The sequence below is a fragment of the Myxocyprinus asiaticus genome, chromosome 12 (genome assembly GCF_019703515.2).
Source record: "Myxocyprinus asiaticus isolate MX2 ecotype Aquarium Trade chromosome 12, UBuf_Myxa_2, whole genome shotgun sequence".
Taxonomy (NCBI): Eukaryota; Metazoa; Chordata; class Actinopteri; order Cypriniformes; family Catostomidae; genus Myxocyprinus; species Myxocyprinus asiaticus.
This window is the reverse complement of record NC_059355.1, coordinates 3,222,542-3,241,152: the sequence shown is the minus strand read 5'-3', so window position 1 is coordinate 3,241,152 and position 18,611 is coordinate 3,222,542. Positions and strand designations below refer to the sequence as shown.

Sequence of the window (18,611 nt, the reverse complement as noted above, 5' to 3'; positions counted from 1 at the left end):
CCAACACACACACACACACACACACACACACAATTTTATCTGCATCATTTATTCAGTTGTCCTGCAGTGCTCTATAATACAGCAAACAGAAAATAAGAAAAAAGCATGTATTTGCTCCATAGGCTAAACATGAGAACAATGGCGCCATCTGGTGGAAAATATTAAAATGTTTAATTTTGAGGCCAGGGCTCCAGAATGAAAGCATAATATCATAGAATTCATGATTTTATGCTTTAATGGCACTGGGATCAAATATTGCAGTTTTAATGGGTTGCAATTGGGACATTTTTTGTCCTGAAGGTCCTGAGTGTAACTATTGTGTGTACACAGTGTATTATAGATAGGAACTGAGGTTGAAATATCAAAATAGCCCAAAAAATACACATCTTTGACAAAATTAATGCTGTTGGCGTTAACAAAAATGTCCCGACGGTCGCACAAGAGTTAAAAAAAGACTTCAGGATACTGTCTTGGGTCAGATGTTAAGTGGTAAGAAATGTTGCTGGCCAACTTGTGCACGTTGGACCATTTTTCATGTTTTGACATTATTTTACTCTCTGGCGCCCTCTGCAGTCGCGATGAAAATGATCACGCGTTACATAAAACACGTGAACAGCGCCATCTACGGCTGAAAACGGCAGTTAGCAGTGTAATAATATCTCCTAAATATCTACTACCAGTCAAATATAACGAAATATACATAACGACAAATAAATAAAGCAACAAGAGGAACAGCAACGGATAGAGACAGCTTTTGTTTTTCAACTAACAAAATATTTTTTTACCCGCAATGGCAACAAGCTGATATTGTTATCAACGCGATGCATAACGCGGTGGTCCCATAAACATACTGGCGAGGAGACAAGAGGCCGTTTTTTTATGACCACTCATCTAAAACATGTTTAAACACTAAACAATCCTTTTGGAATGAACAATGTGTGGAGTTTATAAATAAATTTGCTGTTTAATAAGAGAAGACGCGGATAATTTTGCGACAGGTAGTTATCGGTTTACGGCTCTCCCCATTAATTTGTGCGGTCTCTGCAAACGATGACTTACTGTCGTAACACGCTAGTTGACCATTACCAAAGTCGTTCTAGCAAGTTAGTCCACTGCCGGGCATCTTTGGAACGCTCTCGTGAGGCTATTTCCAGTCATATCAGTGCAGCTCCAATCTACTTGAATGGGGAAAGACCAAAATCTCAAAAACGGTTGGTCAAGATTACAATCAGTTAAAATATTTCAAATCAGCAATAAAATCTGACAATACTGGTATCATAAATGGTTATGCTTTACCTCATATTACGCTAAAAAAACAAAACAAACCCCCCCCCCCGCAATTTTCCTGGCTTGTAATGCGCATGCAGAAGTTGATTGACAGGCGATGTCTGTATCTAAAAAGTGATTGGCTCTTTTAACTATGAGGCGGGACTTCCTTTCTATATCCGTTGACCGTTGGGCGCTCAGTGCTCCTTGGTTGAGTGTTCCAATTTCTCCCATTCATTTTAATAGAAGTGGCCCGTCTCTGCTAAATAATCTCTGCCGAAAAATTCAATGTGCCGTTGCAGGCATTTGTACACTTATAATTATAATTTTTCAAATCTATTAATTTAATAATAAAAATTTTTCAGGAAATACAATAACAGCTATCTCTATAAACTCTATAAAAAGATGAATTAAATGCAGTAGTCAGTAATCAAAAACGACTTTGATTCGCCCAACCTCTCCAGCGCGGAAAAAAGTTACAGGTACCACGTGTCAACGCAATCCTGTACTCTTTCAACAGCGGTCTGAACAAAATATTATACCTGACCTGAACAATGACATTTTTAGAAACAGCCGTTGAACTGAAAATACACAGTCAAAATTAAAATACAATAATTACTATTTAAATCCCGCCCATTTAGTGCAATCCCTTTTTTATTTCAATAGTTGACATTCATTCCATTACTAAGAAATAAAAACAAGTAAAACTATCCACCTCAACATGATGCCACGCCCCTGAACAGAGCGCTCGACAATGATTGGTCACTACAGTGTCACTGTAGTCGTAGCACAGAAACGCAACAAACACATTGGCTGCCGGTGGCGCGAAAATGATCACATGGTAAATACTTTTCGCGCGAAAACTTCTGCAAAGACTCGTGGAACTTCGGGTGCCAGGCAGCACGGGGAATACCTTATTGTTATAACTTTGTAATAGCAATCGACTTTTAAAAATGGACCTTATGGAACCCGGAGTGGATCAACCTGCTGGTCAGATGATCAAGGACGAACTGGCAGAAAAATGCCAAAAATTATTCCAGGCTTTTTTGGAAGAGTGAGTAAATACTGTGTATCTTATTGTTTTCTTTTTTAGTATCATCAAGTTACACGATAATCACCAAAATAAAACTAACTCAGATAAATAATTACAAGCTTATTGTTTCAAATCGGATTGTTAAAATGTAAAAAAATAAAAATAAAAGTAGATATATGTTGTTTATAAAGTTATAGAATGAACATAATCGACTTGCTTTCTAGTTAGATTTGAGCACGTGAACATGCATGCTTTCAATCCATATTTCTGATAATTGTAGGGTATTTTGCGCTTGATATATATTCATTTGTATTAGTATTTGGCATTTTGCACAAATTCGTGTGCAGTGTTGTGCAAGTTACTCTAAAAAAGTAATTAATTACTAACTACTAATTACATCTTCTACAGTGTAATTAGAGTACTGTACTAATTACTCTGTAACTGCATTACTTATTACTAATTACTTTCTAAAACCCTGCTCAACCTCGACCAGATGAAAAATACAAGGATAGACATGAAACTGTTCTTTTAATTCTTTCAACTAAATAATATAAAATCACATAAATTATTCATGAACTGCCAAAGAATTTAAGGGGGCAGCCTTAAATTAGAAAACATAAATTTTAACATGAGAAGTTAAATTCCGATTTTAAATTCACTATTATTTTATATAGAATTGTTCTAGAGGCTATACAGTATTTAACACAATTACATCAGAAGTAACTGTAATTAAATTACTGAAAAATTACAAGTAATCCCTTACTTTACTTTTTTCAAGGAAAAGTAATTTAATTACATTAATTAATTACCTAGTAATGCATTACACCCAACACTGTTCGTGTGTCTAAATCGGTCTGTAGATTTCAGAATAGCGATGGAGAGGTGAAATACCTGCGGGACGCTGAGGAGTTGATTCGGCCCGAGAGAAACACACTGGTGGTCAGTTTTACCGACCTGGAGGGATTTAATCAAGAATTGGCTACTGCTATCCAGGAGGAATTCTATAGGTGATATTAAAAATCTGAACTGTTTTTATGCATTGTTCTTAACATGTGATGTTTATTTATGTTGCATTGTTCATATCACCATGTAATTACATATGTACTTAATGTGTTATAATTTTATGGATCTGCTTCTAAATAGTGCTTGTTATTATTATTAAAGTATTTAATCAAAGTACAGCAATTACTTTGCCACCTATGTCATTTGGACACTAATGTAGTTTTATTGCACGTTTTGCTATGTTTTGTAACGTCAGTTTCTGTTATACTTCACTAATGAATGAATGAGCAAGGGTGTAAAAAGTACTCAGAAATTATACTTACTGTAAGTGAAAGTATGGATACTGTGTGAAAATTTTACTCAATTAAAAGTCCAAGTATCTAGCCAAAAACATCGAAATCGAGAGAGGAGATTGTGTGAGGGAGGATGTTGTCACATTCGACTGGTTTAAGTCGCCTTTTTACTGTCTCTGACGACTGTCATATTTCTCCCTCAGTGGCATTCGCATTCTGGTCATAGAATCATGTTACAATAACTACATTTTTTGCAAAATGATTTTTATGTGTCCTGTTGTACATAACACGGCAGTTTCCTGGTGGAATGAACACTAGAGACGCTAAAACAACAATGACTTTTAATCACGAATAAAACGTCAGATTATCAGTTCATAAACACTTTTCGCTCTGTTCCTCACACAATGCTATCTTTTACATCTAAACGCTTTTAATGTAGCACATGACTCCTTTTAACATTTGCATTACATAACCAACTACATTTACAAGCTTAAGTGTGATCAGATTGCGCGGTAGCTCAACTAATAGAGCGTTGCATATGCAATATAAAGGATCAGGGTATGAGTCCTGAAGAGCACGCGAGTCGACATGTGAACCGAAAGTGTCATAGAAGCACCACAAATTGACGTTGCTTCAGAAATTGTGTTTTTTGCATAATATTTGCTTTTTCTGATACTATCGGATAGGTTTAAGGTTTAGGGTAGGGAGGTCAGTTTTGTTGATTTAAATATCGACATCTGTTCGGGAGAACATTTCACTCACTTTTAGCGCCACACAGTGGACATTTCACTTCGGAACCGCCCTGAGACGTGTAAAAATCACATTTAAATGAAGCTTTGAAGAAAGTTAGTAATGTTGCTTTTTGTGAATTGTTTTCTGAGGTTTGCTACCAAACTTGCTGTTGAGCAGATGGATGAATTCAATAAAATTCATAATTAATATTTACTCAGATTACATTATTTTTATTATCATTATTATCACAATTATCATTGCTGGTTTAATAGTTATTATTATAATTAATAGTTGCTTAACAACAACAATAATAATTCAGCAAACAGGGAGTAGAAATTCATGGATATGATTTTAATATGAAAGCAAGTGTAGAAATGAATCACATGTATACATTTAATTACAAAAGCTTTTTGTTTATATATATATATATATATATATATATATATATTTTTTTTTTTTTTTACACACTACCGGTCAAAAGTTTTGAAACACTCATTCTTTCTTATAATTTTTTTCACATTTTAGAATAATAGTAAAGTCATTAAAACTATGGAATAACATAAATGGAACTATGGGAATTATGTTGTGACTAAACAAAATCCAAAATAAATCAAAACTGTGTTATATTTTAGCATCTTCAAAGTAGTCACCCTTTGCCTAGAATTTGCAGACATGTACTCTTGACATTTTCTCAACCAACTTCTTGAGGTATCACCCTGGGATGCTTTTTAAACAGTATTGAAGGAGTTCCCATCTATGTTGGGCACTTATTGGCTGCTTTTCTTTATTATTTGGTCCAAGTTATCCATTTCAAAAACTTTTAGTTTTATAATGAAATAAATTAATATGGAGGCATAATTATATTTTTGTCTACAAAACTAATTTCAAACATTTAAGCATACGCCTTCAGATCAAAAGATTTTTAAGATCATGAGAAACATTTCAGTAAAAATCCCAAAAAATAATACTTAAGTATTTTTACTCAATTACTTTACACCCCTGTGAATGAATGATCATGTACTTGTATTTATCTTGGTCTTTGGCATTTACAACATTATACAGTAGTGTTGAAGTCTCATCACTATATTAGGAACTTATGTTCATACAGTATTTTCAAATGATATTGATAAAATACTGTGTTTACCTGCACTTACAAAGTAAAACTTAATTTTTTAGACTTTACCCCTACCTGTGCCGTGCTGTGCGTAACTTTGCCCGGGATCATGGGAAGGTCCCTGCCTCCAAGGAATTCTATGTTGCCCTCCAGGATCTGCCAACCAGACACAAGTAAATCGAATTAAAAGACAGATGACTGACAAGACATGTAGATATTTTAGGAAAAGTTATTTTGAACTTAAACGTTATACATTTGATCGAAATATGAATCTAAATCTTGATGTTTTAAACAAACACCTCTCCTGCAAATGTTGTTTTTGTGCCGGTGTTGTGCAGGATCCGGGAGTTGACCATGGTGAGGGTCGGCTCATTGGTGCGGATCAGCGGTCAGGTTGTCCGTACTCACCCCGTTCACCCTGAGCTGGTGAGCGGGACGTTCCTGTGTCTGGACTGTCAAGGAGTGATAAAAGACGTGGAGCAGCAGTTTAAATACACTCAGCCGAGCATCTGTCGCAACCCTGTCTGCAACAACCGCAGACGCTTCCTCCTCGATACAAACAAGTCCAAATTTATTGACTTTCAGAAGGTATGTTTTGGAATTTATTTATTATTATTTTTATTTTATTTTTATGTTTTTTCCATCATTGAACAACGAGAAACCTAAAGCTTGCATAATGTCTTTGGTTCAGTATCATTTGTAGATTCGTATTTTGCATATTAACCCTTGAAGGACCTTCCGGGTCAATTTGACCCGGTTAATATAAAGGCTTGCAAGAAAGATTCAAAACGGTAGTACAGTTACAAAATGTACATTCATACTCAAAATTGCACGCACACACCCTCTCTCCCCACACACAAACACACACACATTCATACATTCTCTCTCTCTCCCTCTCTCCCCCTCACACACTCTCCATACACATATGCACACACACACACATGCTCACACATACATACATACAGTAGATACATACATACACACACACACACACACACACAACTTTTTCACACACCCAAATATGTGTTTGGAGACAAATAAAATTATTAACTATTCCTTCAAGTAATTACTGATCAAACTTATGTATACATGTTTTTCTTGCGTGATTTTTTAAATAAGCTGATTTTTGGGAGTCATCAGTGTATTGTTGTGCATGTAACAGCCTCAATGAGTCCAATCTATCTTATTCTGATTCCTCTCTCTGCATTAACATCAGGTACGTATCCAGGAGACGCAAGCGGAGCTGCCAAGGGGCTCAATTCCGCGTAGTATGGAGGTGATTCTGCGGGCGGAGGCTGTGGAGTCAGCACAGGCTGGTGATAAATGTGACTTCATTGGTTCCCTCATCGTTGTGCCTGATGTTTCCCAGCTGGCTACACCAGGTACACAGATCTCATCAAGTCAGAAATCACTGATGATTGTGGTCGTGTATCTGATAACATGTGAATATGTTTGTTTCAGGTGTGCGTACTGAGACCAGCTCTCGTACAGCCGGGACACAGGGTTATGAGAACGAGGGTGTGCGTGGACTTAAAGCGCTGGGCGTCAGAGAACTCTCCTACAGACTCGCCTTCTTGGCGTGCCACGTAGCCCCCACCAATCCCAGAGTAAGAGATCAGGCCAAACTGTCAGCATGCAGGTCTCTAAAATGCATTCTCTGTAGGGCTGAGCCATATAGCTAAAAAAAAAAGCTTTTGACCATATTCTTTATATGACTTGATATTTATGTATTTGCTCAGAAATGCCTCAAAAGATCGTTTTCTTTCACTGAGAGGAACCAAACAGCTATTATAGCCTAATTAGATTAAAAATGTTTAATGTAACATAAAAAGTTAAATACGGAAAACAAAAAATGTAGTTAAAAATAATCAAGGAACTGTATGTTTTCAACACTGGGAAGAATGATATTTAATCCTTTTCATGTATATGCATTCAATAAACAAAAGCTTTCAATCAGAGTTTCACATTTAAACTATTTATCGGAAATGAATCGTACTTACCAACTTTAATGCATGTTTAACGCATGTCATATATGCCATCAGTACATCTTAACGATCTCGTTCTTATGAGTTGAGAGATAAGGATGGATTGTGAAATAATTTTGCTATCAAACTTAATTGCAAATAAAAAGCGTTTTTGATTTGCCGTGATATACACTGGTGGCCAAAAGTTTGGAATAATGTACAGGTTTTGCTCTTATGGAAAGAAATTGGTACTTTTATTCACCAAAGTGGCATTCAACTGATCACAATGTATAGTCAGGACATTAATAACATGAAAAATTATTATTACAATTTGAAAACAATGTTCAGAACTTCTTAAACAACTTCAAAGAGTTCTCATCAAAAAATCCTCCACGTGCAGCAATGACAGCTTTGCAGATCCTTGACATTCTAGCTGTCAGTTTGTCCAGATACTCAGGTGACATTTCACCCCACACTTCCTGTCTTGTCGGGCACTTCTCACGCACCTTACAGTCTAGCTGATCCCACAAAAGCTCAATGGGGTTAAGATCCATAACACTCTTTTCCAATTATCTGTTGTCCAATGTCTGTTTTTCTTTGCCCACTCTAACCTTTTCTTTTTGTATTTCTGTTTCAAAAGTGGCTTTTTCTTTGCAATTCTTCCCATAAGGCCTGCACCCCTGAGTCTTCTCTTTACTGTTGTACATGAAACTGGTGTTGAGCGGGTAGAATTCAATGAAGCTGTCAGCTGAGGACATGTGAGGTGTCTATTTCTCAAACTAGAGACTCTGATGTACTTATCCTCTTGTTTAGTTGTACATCTGGTCTTCCACATCTCTTTCTGTCCTTGTTAGAGCCAGTTGTCCTTTGTCTTTGAAGACTGTAGTGTACACCTTTGTATGAAATCTTCAGTTTTTTGGCAATTTCAAGCATTGTATAGCCTTCATTCCTCAAAACAATGATTGACTGATGAGTTTCTAGAGAAAGCTGTTTCTTTTTTGCCATTTTTGACCTAATATTGACCTGAAGACATGTCAGTCTATTGCATACTGTGGCAACTCAAAAACAAACACAAAGACAATGTTAAGCTTCATTTAATGAACCAAATAGCTTTCAACTGTGTTTGATATAATGGCAAGTGATTTTCTAGTATCAAATGATCAATTTAGTATGATTACTCAAGGATAAGGTGTTGGAGTGATGGCTGCTGTCTAGATTTGATCAAAAATGACTTTTTTCAAATAGTGATGGTGCTGTTTTTTACATCAGTAATGTCCTGACTATACTTTGTGATCAGTTGAATGCCACTTTGGTTTTTAGTACCAATTTCCTTCCGAAACAGCAAAATCTGTACATTATTCCAAACTTTTGGCCGCCAGTGTACATTAAGTTTTTTCATTTTATATCGCAAGCAAAAGTATTGAGAGTGTATCGTGAATATTCAATATATCACCGAACCCTAATTCTCTGTTATTTTCAATTCTTTTAACGGACTCTCTCTGTTTGTAGTTTGGTGGTAAGGAGATCCGTGACGAGGAGCAGACGGCAGAGAGTATTAAGAACCAGATGTCAGTACAGGAATGGGAGAAGGTGTTTGAGATGAGCCAAGATAAGAACCTTTACCATAACCTCTGCACCAGCCTCTTCCCCACCATTCATGGTTAGTCGTAATTAACAACAATAGCTTATTTTCTGTTATGTAAAAGCAATTAGAGGTTCACGTTTTTACACGTAGCATGAAATATCTTAGTCAGTTACTCAGACATAGTCGAGAGCTCGACTTTCAAAGTAAAGGAAGGGGATCATTGAAGTTACATAAAGCATTGTACATGGCCAGTTTTATAATATCTATATGATTTCCCCTACAAAAAGTACTGTGGTGGTACCATGGTACATTGATGGTAATAGATACCATACCATTCCATACTTCAAAGAATACTATTGTAATTCCATGGAACATGTATTACCATGGTCCTTTTTGTATGTTTTTGTTAGTGTTACATTAGGTTTGGGCAACAAATATACTGTATATATATATATATATATATATATATATATATATATATATATATATATATATATATATATGTTTTGCAGTGAAAACTCATTGTATACCTGTGTAATTTGTGTCAGTGATGGTGTAAATGCAATTTTAGTGCACAATAGCTGAATATGCAGTTAGCATAAAATGATGAATACACACAAAACATTACATTTACCATACATTTTGGTGAAACCTGTGATATGACTATTGGAAACATTATTATTAATTATGTTTGTATTAACATTTTCTGCCTCAGACAATGCAAGAAATCTTTTCTAAGGTTAAAATAGACCTATAAATCTGTAAACTAAAAACACAAATGAGGATTCAATAATTAGGCCTGTTGCGATCATAGATTGTCTGTTACAGAAATCTGCTATATGGCCATATACGAACATATCGACGGCTCGCAGAACCCGGATGAGTGGTCTGATACGTCTTAATCCCCAGATGTGCGGTTGTTACAGAGCAATATCTGGCCGCTGGATGGCACTATTGACCAATCAGATTCGAGTATTCCAGAGAGCCGTGTAATAATATATAATAATAAACAGCAATATTTACTAGAGGTAGACCGATATATCGGTTTTACCGATTAATCAGTGCCGATAGTTGAATTTTGGAACTATCATTATCTGCAAAAATCTTTGCCGATAGTTGCCGATAGTTTTTTAAAAAGAATTAAAATAAGTTTGTCATTTCAAAAAAAGGGCCCCGATGTGTTTCGGGCCTGTATATATTTAAAAGTCCCGTGTCATGCACTAAATTTCTATTTTTTCTGTTTATTTTTGGGATTTTGGTTGAACAATAAACTGCATCTGGGATTTTATTCATTTAGGACTCTTTGTCTTTGCCCGTCATAGTAAGGAAAGAATAAGACTTAAATTATTTTTAAACATTATCAGCGGATTAATCGGTTAGCGGCCTTTCCCACCAGCTTAGTTATCGCCAATATCCACTGTTGGTTGACCTCTAACATTTACACATGTATGTTATGCATAGTTTTTAAAATGACATGATTTAATACAACTAATAAAGTACATTAAGATAACCATGTTATACACAATGTTGTGTAATTTTATGTACAAAATCCATTCCACATGATCTATCAATTCTGTCATATAAAATTTCATGATAGTCTAACAGAAAAGTCTCTTTCTCAGGCAATGACGAGGTAAAGCGGGGAATTCTGCTCATGCTGTTTGGAGGTGTTCCTAAAACCACTATGGAAGGCACGTCGCTGAGAGGAGACATCAACGTCTGCGTCGTAGGAGACCCCAGCACAGCCAAGAGCCAGTTCCTCAAGTGAGACATTTTTATTATTATTGTTATTACAGCTCAAATATAATATTTTTACTATACACTGTATTCTTACTTTGGCTGTAGGATAGCGAAGAGTTTTAATTATAAACATAATAATTGCAGAGAATGTTTTGGTCTTAAAGATGTACAAAAAGGATCATATCCATTAGTGCTTATGGTATGTATGGTTGTTATTTCAGGCACGTTGAGGAGTTCAGCCCACGGGCGGTCTACACCAGCGGTAAAGCCTCCAGCGCGGCCGGTCTCACAGCTGCTGTGGTGAGAGACGAGGAATCACACGAGTTTGTCATTGAAGCCGGAGCGCTGATGCTGGCTGACAACGTGAGTTTAAATGCACAACATGAAAATTTTCATAAATATAACCCCAATTCCGAAAAAGTTGGGACAGTATGAAAAATGCTAATAAAAACAAAAAGGAGTTATTTGTAAATTATATTCACCCTTTGCTAAATTGAAAGCTCTACAACTACACATTATATGATGTTTTACCAGAGAATTTCACTCTACAGTGCACAATATAGTTAAAAGATTCAAGGAATCTGGTCAAATCTCGGTGCGTAAAGGGCAAGACGTAAACCTCTTCTGAATGCACGTGATCTCTGATCCCTCAGACATCACTGTCTTAAAAAACATCGTTCATCTGTAATGGATATCATGAACATGCACTTGGGATAACTTTAGTAAACCTTTGTTAGTCAACACCACTCGCCGCTGCATCCACAGATGCAAGTTAAGACTTTACTATGTAAAGGAGAAGCCATACATCAACACTGTCCAGAAGCGCTGCCGACTTCTTAGATGGAAAGTAGAACAGTGGAACTGTGTTTTTTTGGTCTGATGAGTCCACATTTCAAATAGTTTTTGAAAAACACATCCGTCGTGTTCTCCGAGCCAAAGAAGAAAAGGACCATCCAAGCTGTTTTCAGCATTAGGTCCAAAAGTCAGTGTCTGTATGGGCCAGGGGTGTGTCAGTGCCCATGGCATGGGTAACTCGCACATCTGTGAGGGCACCATTAATGCAGACAGATACGTACAAATTTTGGAGCAGCATATACTGCCATCCAGCACCGTCTTTTCCAGGGACGTCCCGGAATTGTCAGCAGGACAACTTCAAACCACATACTGCCCAAATTACAAGTGCACGGCTGTGTGAGCAGAGAGTGCAGGTGCTAGATTGGCCTGCCTGCAGCACTGACCATCTCCAATTATGAAGCGCACAATACAGCGATGAAGACCCCTTACAATTGTGCAGCTGAAGATTTGCATAATGGATGAATGGGGGGAAATTCAACTTTTTAAACTTGTGTCTTCAGTGCTCAAATGCCTAATAAGTGTTAGAGGAAATGGTGATGTTTCACAGTGGAAAACACTCGACTGTCCCAACTTTTTTGGAGCTTGTTGCAATCATCTGATTTGAAATTACTGTACATAAAAACAAACAAACAATGTAATTCACAAGGTAAAACACATGTTTAGTTTTAGTGCTTTCAATATAGCAAAGGGTGAGTAGAATTTACAAATCACTCTTTTTTGTTTTATTAGTATTTTTCATACTGTCCCAACTTCGGAATTGGGGTTGTAGTTCATTCATGTGAAGCTCCTATGCATCTGAATATGTTCTGTCACTGAAATCCCTGATAATTTGGAGTTGAAGAGTTGACATCATATCATTCTTTTGTCCTTAGGGTGTTTGCTGCATTGATGAGTTTGATAAGATGGAAACGAGAGACCAGGTGGCCATCCACGAGGCCATGGAACAACAGACAATCTCCATCACCAAAGCCGGTGTCAAGGTAAGGGTTAAATATTAAAATCCAAAGTTCTAGTTTGCACATCACAATCCCTTTAATCTTGAAACTTTCTGACATGCTTACACTAGCAATTTGGATGAAATGGCATGTGAGAGAGTCATTGGAGCTATGTTTTTTTTCAAATTCTAGGCCACTCTGAATGCTCGCACATCCATCTTGGCTGCAGCGAACCCAGTGAGTGGACGCTACGACCGCTCCAAATCTCTCAAACAGAACATCAACTTGACTGCACCCATCATGTCCCGTTTCGATCTCTTCTTCATCCTTGTTGATGACTGTAATGAGGTATGCATGTGTTCTCACAGGCTCTGTTTATATCTGGTATTAACGATCCTCCTCTGCCCTTTTGAGAGCAGTTTTCACTGGTTAAGTTTCTGAAATAAAATAGCATATCAAATTTGGTGGATATAGTAGGGTGATGTGACATTGTCGGTAATGTTACAACTGCCTCTCCCTTTAGGTCACTGATTATGCCATTGCCAGGCGTATAGTGGACCTCCACTCCAGGATTGAGAATTCTGTTGACCGCATGTACAGTCTGGATGAGATTCGCAGATACATGCTCTTTGCCCGCCAGTTCAAACCAAAGGTGACGGGAAGGCCCATCAAAAAAGCATGACGTGTTTAAATAGCCTGAGAGGTTGTCCAAATGTATTAGATGTTGTTGGTGACCTATGCTAATATTTCATGAACTGTACGCCTCTGTGTGTGTGGTGTCAGATCTCAAAGGAGTCTGAGGAATTCATCGTGGAGCAATACAAGCGTCTGAGACAGAGGGATGGCTCTGGAGTCACTAAATCCGCCTGGAGGATCACAGTCCGCCAGCTGGAAAGCTTGATTCGTCTCTCTGAGAGCATGGCCAGGATGCACTGCTGCGACGAGGTTCAGCCAAAGCATGTAAAGGAGGCTTTCAGGCTGCTGAACAAGTCCATTATTCGGGTAGAGACTCCTGATATTAACCTGGATCAGGAGGAAGAGGAGGCCATGGAGGAGGAAGGCGACAATCACATGAATGGTAGAGTCATCTTCCCTTCATGGACACTTTTCTTAAACACTTCATTCTGGTTTTAATTAAAACAATTTCGACTAATCTGCGAAGAACAACATACCTCAAACTAGTGCTGTCGATTTAACACGTTAATTCAGTGCAATTAATTATATTGAAAAATATAGCTGCAAGCAGTGATTACAAGGCCAAGCATACCAATGGCAAACGTTTAGATTGAATATACAATTCTGGTGATGATTTTAAGCAGAGTGGTTTATTACTTATTGTGTTTACACAAATGCTTATGACTTTTGAACCAGTAGGTGGTGCTGTCACCAAATTGATATGGTATTGTAAGGGCTTGGTCACAATGTCATATTTGAAGTTTCATGTCAAAACACCAAAGCATTCAAGAGATACAGCCTCAGATACTTATTGGCATCATGCCATTAAATTCGTTGATGCGTTAAACGAGAACGGTTTGATTTATCAGAAAGCTTTTAATAACTTTATGTCAGCAGTGTCCCTAGATGATACACGACAAAATTCGAGCGAATCGGACAATCGGTCTAGGAGGAGTTCGAAAAAGTAGGTTTTACGTATAATTACAAATGGCAGACAGGAAGTATGGCAGACCATGGCAAATTGGGTATCGGCATGACCCAAGGAATCTAATGTGACCAGCCTCGTAAATTTAGGCCAAACTATTGTATTATTATATGGGGTTCTAAATACAATTATTATTTACTTATTTACACACAATTTACAATCATATTTTAATCAAACTACACAATGATGACTCTAAGACTTTATAGATAATACAGTTTCATTTTCTGTAAAGCTGCTTTGAAATAATGTGTGTTGTGAAAAGCGTTATACAAATAAAAATGACTTGACTTATTGAGAAGTTTTAAGCAAAAATAGCCATTTTTCATATCTCCTGACCACTAGGTGGCATTGTACCGAAATGCTGCAGGTACCCTCAGGTCATGCTTGTGAGGACATATACCAAGTTTCTTGTCAATATGCTAAAGCATTGCAAGGATACGCCTCATTTCCATTTTGGCATGTTTGCAATCAAATTCATCGAAGTCTTATACAAGAAAGGTTAGGTTTAACGTAATACATCTTATTCAATTTTATCATGAGTGTCTCTAGATTTTGAGTGAATCGCACATACGGTCTAGGAGGAGTTTGAAAAATTAGTTGTTGTTTTTTCTGAAAATTTCAAATGGAGGAAAATTGAGTGGTTGGAGCTGAAAAACGATATACTTCCTAATGGGGTATGACCCAAGGAATCAAAGGAAAAACTATTTTGTTTCTAGGACTTACGGTTCAAAAGTTATAGATCAAAACGTAAGTGAAACTTTGAACTGTTGGTGGCGCTAAAGGGTTTGAGTGTGAAACCCCATATTTGGGTCAATTACATTTGAGAGTGTCCTCTATCAGTGTGCCAAATTTGATAACTTTCCTATGTACGGTTCTCTGGGCTGCCATAGACTTTCGGCAGAAGAAGAAGAATACTAACAAATGCAATAGGGACTAATAATAATAGGCTAATAAAGTTTTTAAAAAACTAACGTAATTCAAATTTGAAGTACGGCCTTCGTGTTTTTAGCAGGGGGCAGTAAGTGCAAATCTAGCTGTAAGGATGCGCAGCTCAAGCCCAAAGCATACTTCAGTCAGACGAAACGCTGGGCATCTTCGTACAGAATGCGTGACGCAAATTTAGTCATCAGCAAAGTGCTCAAGCATTGAACACGCACAACCAGATTTTTCTAACCATGCATATTCTGAATGTGCATGCGCCAGGAATTATTTGCACTAATTAGTGGGTCCACAAGGTGGCAACACTCACCGTTGAGCCTTTCACAAAGAAGTGCTAGAAGAAGATATAATTGCCACTGAACAACAGGAGACAAATGTCAACAGTGGATGTGCATGCCAAAGCATGTGGGAGGAGGTCAGGAGATATCTGCATTTGTATAACTCGAGTCTGAAGGATGATAAAGACATCTAAATGGGTCTAAACTCCTGAAGAGAAATAGTCCAGTATCTCACAGCAGTCGTAGCGCTCATGCACCAACCGCCTCTGTATGCACACACAGATAAAAGAAGTATACTTTGAAAGGCTAGCGTTCGCCTGTACATAGACGCTAAGTGTTCGCGTTAAAACAGAAGTATACTTTGGGCTTTACAGACAGTAGACGGCTCAAGATGAGGACTTGTTCTTCTGTTCAAGTATGCAGGGAGACTCTAATTGTCTAGAGACAGGTTTTAAAAAATGTCAAACTAGGTTTAACTCGACAGCATCCTAAAACACTGTTTATGACGCGATGCAATCAAAACGAGACGCTCCGAAAGTGTCCGTCTGACGCTCATTGACGCATCCTTAGAAAATCCCTTAAGAATTCTTATTTGGGGCCTTTCTCTGCAAATATTGACTATATGCGATTAATTGTGATTAATCAGCATATGATGTAATTAATTTGATACAAATTTTCAATCGATTGACAACCCTGCTCTTCTCTCATTTCTGTTTTCTTGCTCTATTTAGGACATGATGTACCCAACGGTGTGAATGGAGCTGTGACCGGAGAAGTAAATGGTCACGAGCACACAAACGGTATTAACGGCCACGGCGTCAACGGAGAAAGTGCTAAACCCTCGCTGCGTTTGTCGTTTGCGGAGTACAAGCGGATTTCTAACCTGTTGGTGTTACACCTGCGCCGTTCAGAGGAAGGTGAGCTTTCTCAAACACAACAGATTAAAAGTATCACCAGTGCAAGAATGGAAAAGATATAAGTACGCAGATGATTTTACACGCTGAACAAAAAGTCTGAAGCACATGTTTTTTTTCCCCTAGCTGAAGATGAGGCTGCTCTTACAAAGAGTGCAGTAGTAAACTGGTATCTGAAGGAAATCGAATCAGAGATTGATTCAGAAATGGAACTCATCAATAAGAAGACAATAATAGAGAAAGTTATCCACAGACTGGTTCACTATGTAAGGAAACATTTCTATTTTATTTTATTTTGCTTTGCGTTATGCCGAAGTTTTCTTGTTGTATGGAGAGTGCGTAATAGAGGTGTTTTAACTAAACAAATATTTATTTTTGTCTTTATTAGGATTATATTCTGATTGAGTTGACCCAATCTGGGCTGAAAGGATCTGTTGAGTCCAGTGGAACAGAAACTCAAGAGGAAGATGTTACTCTTGTGGTCAACCCCAATTACACGTTTGATGACTAGACCATCTTTGATACCACATTCTCTGCTGTACAAACAGTGCACATCTGTTTATTACATACATGATGAGAACAGGAAACAGCCTTGTTCAGTCTCTTCTTGCTGATTGTAGCCATTTTTTACTTTTTTCTGTGGAGATTGGACTGTGTTTTCCTTGATGTGTTTAAATTGCTTCTAAGTAGATTTGTAATTCTAAGTATTTCCAACTTTATTTTAAACCTTGACAAAAAAATAAATGTAAATATGTTTCTTGTTCTAGTGTTTAGAATATTTTAAAACGTTACTATTAAACCTGCATACAACGCTTTACAGTTTACCCTGTTTTGTGCTGTCAAAATAAGTTGAGTTCATGATGCAATAAAATTAAAGGGATAGTTCACCCACAAATGAAAATTCTCTCATTTACTCACTCTCGTACGATTACAGATATCTATGACTTTCTTTCTTCTGCGAAACACAAATGAAGATTTTTAGAAGAGTTCAGCGCTGTAGGTCCTCACAATGCAAGTGAATGGGTACCAACATTTTGAAGCTCCTAAAATCACATAAAGGCAGCATAAAAGTAATCCATAAGACTCTTGTGGTTAAATCCATGTCTTCAGAAGCGCTGTGATATGTGTGGGTGAGAAACAGGTTAATATTTAAGTCTTTTACTGTAAATTCTATTAACTTTTTTCCTATGAATTCTCCTCTGCAGTAGGTGGTGAAATGCATGAAGAATATGAATCGTGAAAAAAAAAAAAGTAAAATATGAGATTTATAGTAGAAAAGGACTTAAATACTGATCTGTTTCTCACCCACACCTATCATATCACTTCTGAAGACATGGATTTAACCACTGGAGTCATATGGATTACTTTTATGCTGTATTTATGTGTTTTTTGAAGCTTAAACATTTTGGAACCCATTTTCTTGCATTGTGAGGAATTACAAAGCTGAGATACTCTTCTAAAAAATACACGGGATGGCATGAGGGTAAGTAAATGCGAGATTTGGTTTCGTATTTGTGTGAACTGTTCCTTTAATACAAACGTTTAACCATTGTCAGATTTTAGTTATCCAAAATTAAAACTTTTTTTTTATTACATAGTTTGTATGTATAGGTTTCTAGTCTTTTCAGTTTATAAATTAGGGCCAGTTGTCAATGCAAATGGCTCTGTGTCGCTGAAATAACTTGAATTTCTCATCAGCTATTGTTTTTCAAATCATACATTTACACAAATATGTGTCGATAAACTCATAGATGAAGAAAATAATTTTCATTAATTAACCCTTGAGCGTCAACTTAAAAAAGATACTCAGAGGTCCTTAGAGGACAAAAATGTCCACATCAAAAAACTGCCATAATAATATTATATATTAATATTATTTTCCACTTTCAATGAGTTAATTTTTTTAACCAACATCAGTCCTGATCATAACTACCAAATATTCATTCATTTTCAGGATTTTAACCCTTTAAATGCCAGTTTGTTTATATAATGCCGCTGATGTTTTTTATGAAAAAAATAAAATAAAAAAACACAAAAATAATGATTTTCCATACACTAAATGCTAAGGGGAATTTGTATTTATTAATTTTTTTATTTTTTGGATTATCACAGTCTGGGATATGTCGATGATTAGCAACAACATTAATATTGATGCATAAAAAAAAATAAAAACACACTCGGGACCTTAGAGGACAAAAAATGGCAGTTTGTTTATATAATGCCACTGTTGTTTTTTATTAAAAAAATAAATAAATAAATAAATAAATAAATAAATATTTCCCCCCCCCCATATAATAAATG

At 36.8% G+C, this 18,611-nt stretch overlaps 1 protein-coding gene across 1 annotated transcript; it reads left to right on the top strand.

Moving 5' to 3' along the window:
- The first annotated feature begins 2,117 nt into the window (after positions 1–2,117).
- On the top strand, positions 2,118–17,125 carry LOC127449670 (DNA replication licensing factor MCM6-like). The gene is made up of 16 exons (XM_051713229.1): positions 2,118–2,320; positions 3,160–3,306; positions 5,503–5,613; positions 5,779–6,028; positions 6,657–6,822; positions 6,902–7,047; positions 8,914–9,064; positions 10,612–10,753; positions 10,951–11,092; positions 12,457–12,564; positions 12,712–12,867; positions 13,043–13,171; positions 13,303–13,597; positions 16,128–16,313; positions 16,437–16,576; positions 16,699–17,125. The coding sequence occupies exons 1-16, from the start codon at positions 2,220–2,222 to the stop codon at positions 16,819–16,821; spliced, it is 2,493 nt and encodes an 830-aa protein (XP_051569189.1). The 5' UTR covers positions 2,118–2,219; the 3' UTR covers positions 16,822–17,125.
- Positions 17,126–18,611: the final 1,486 nt, after the last annotated feature.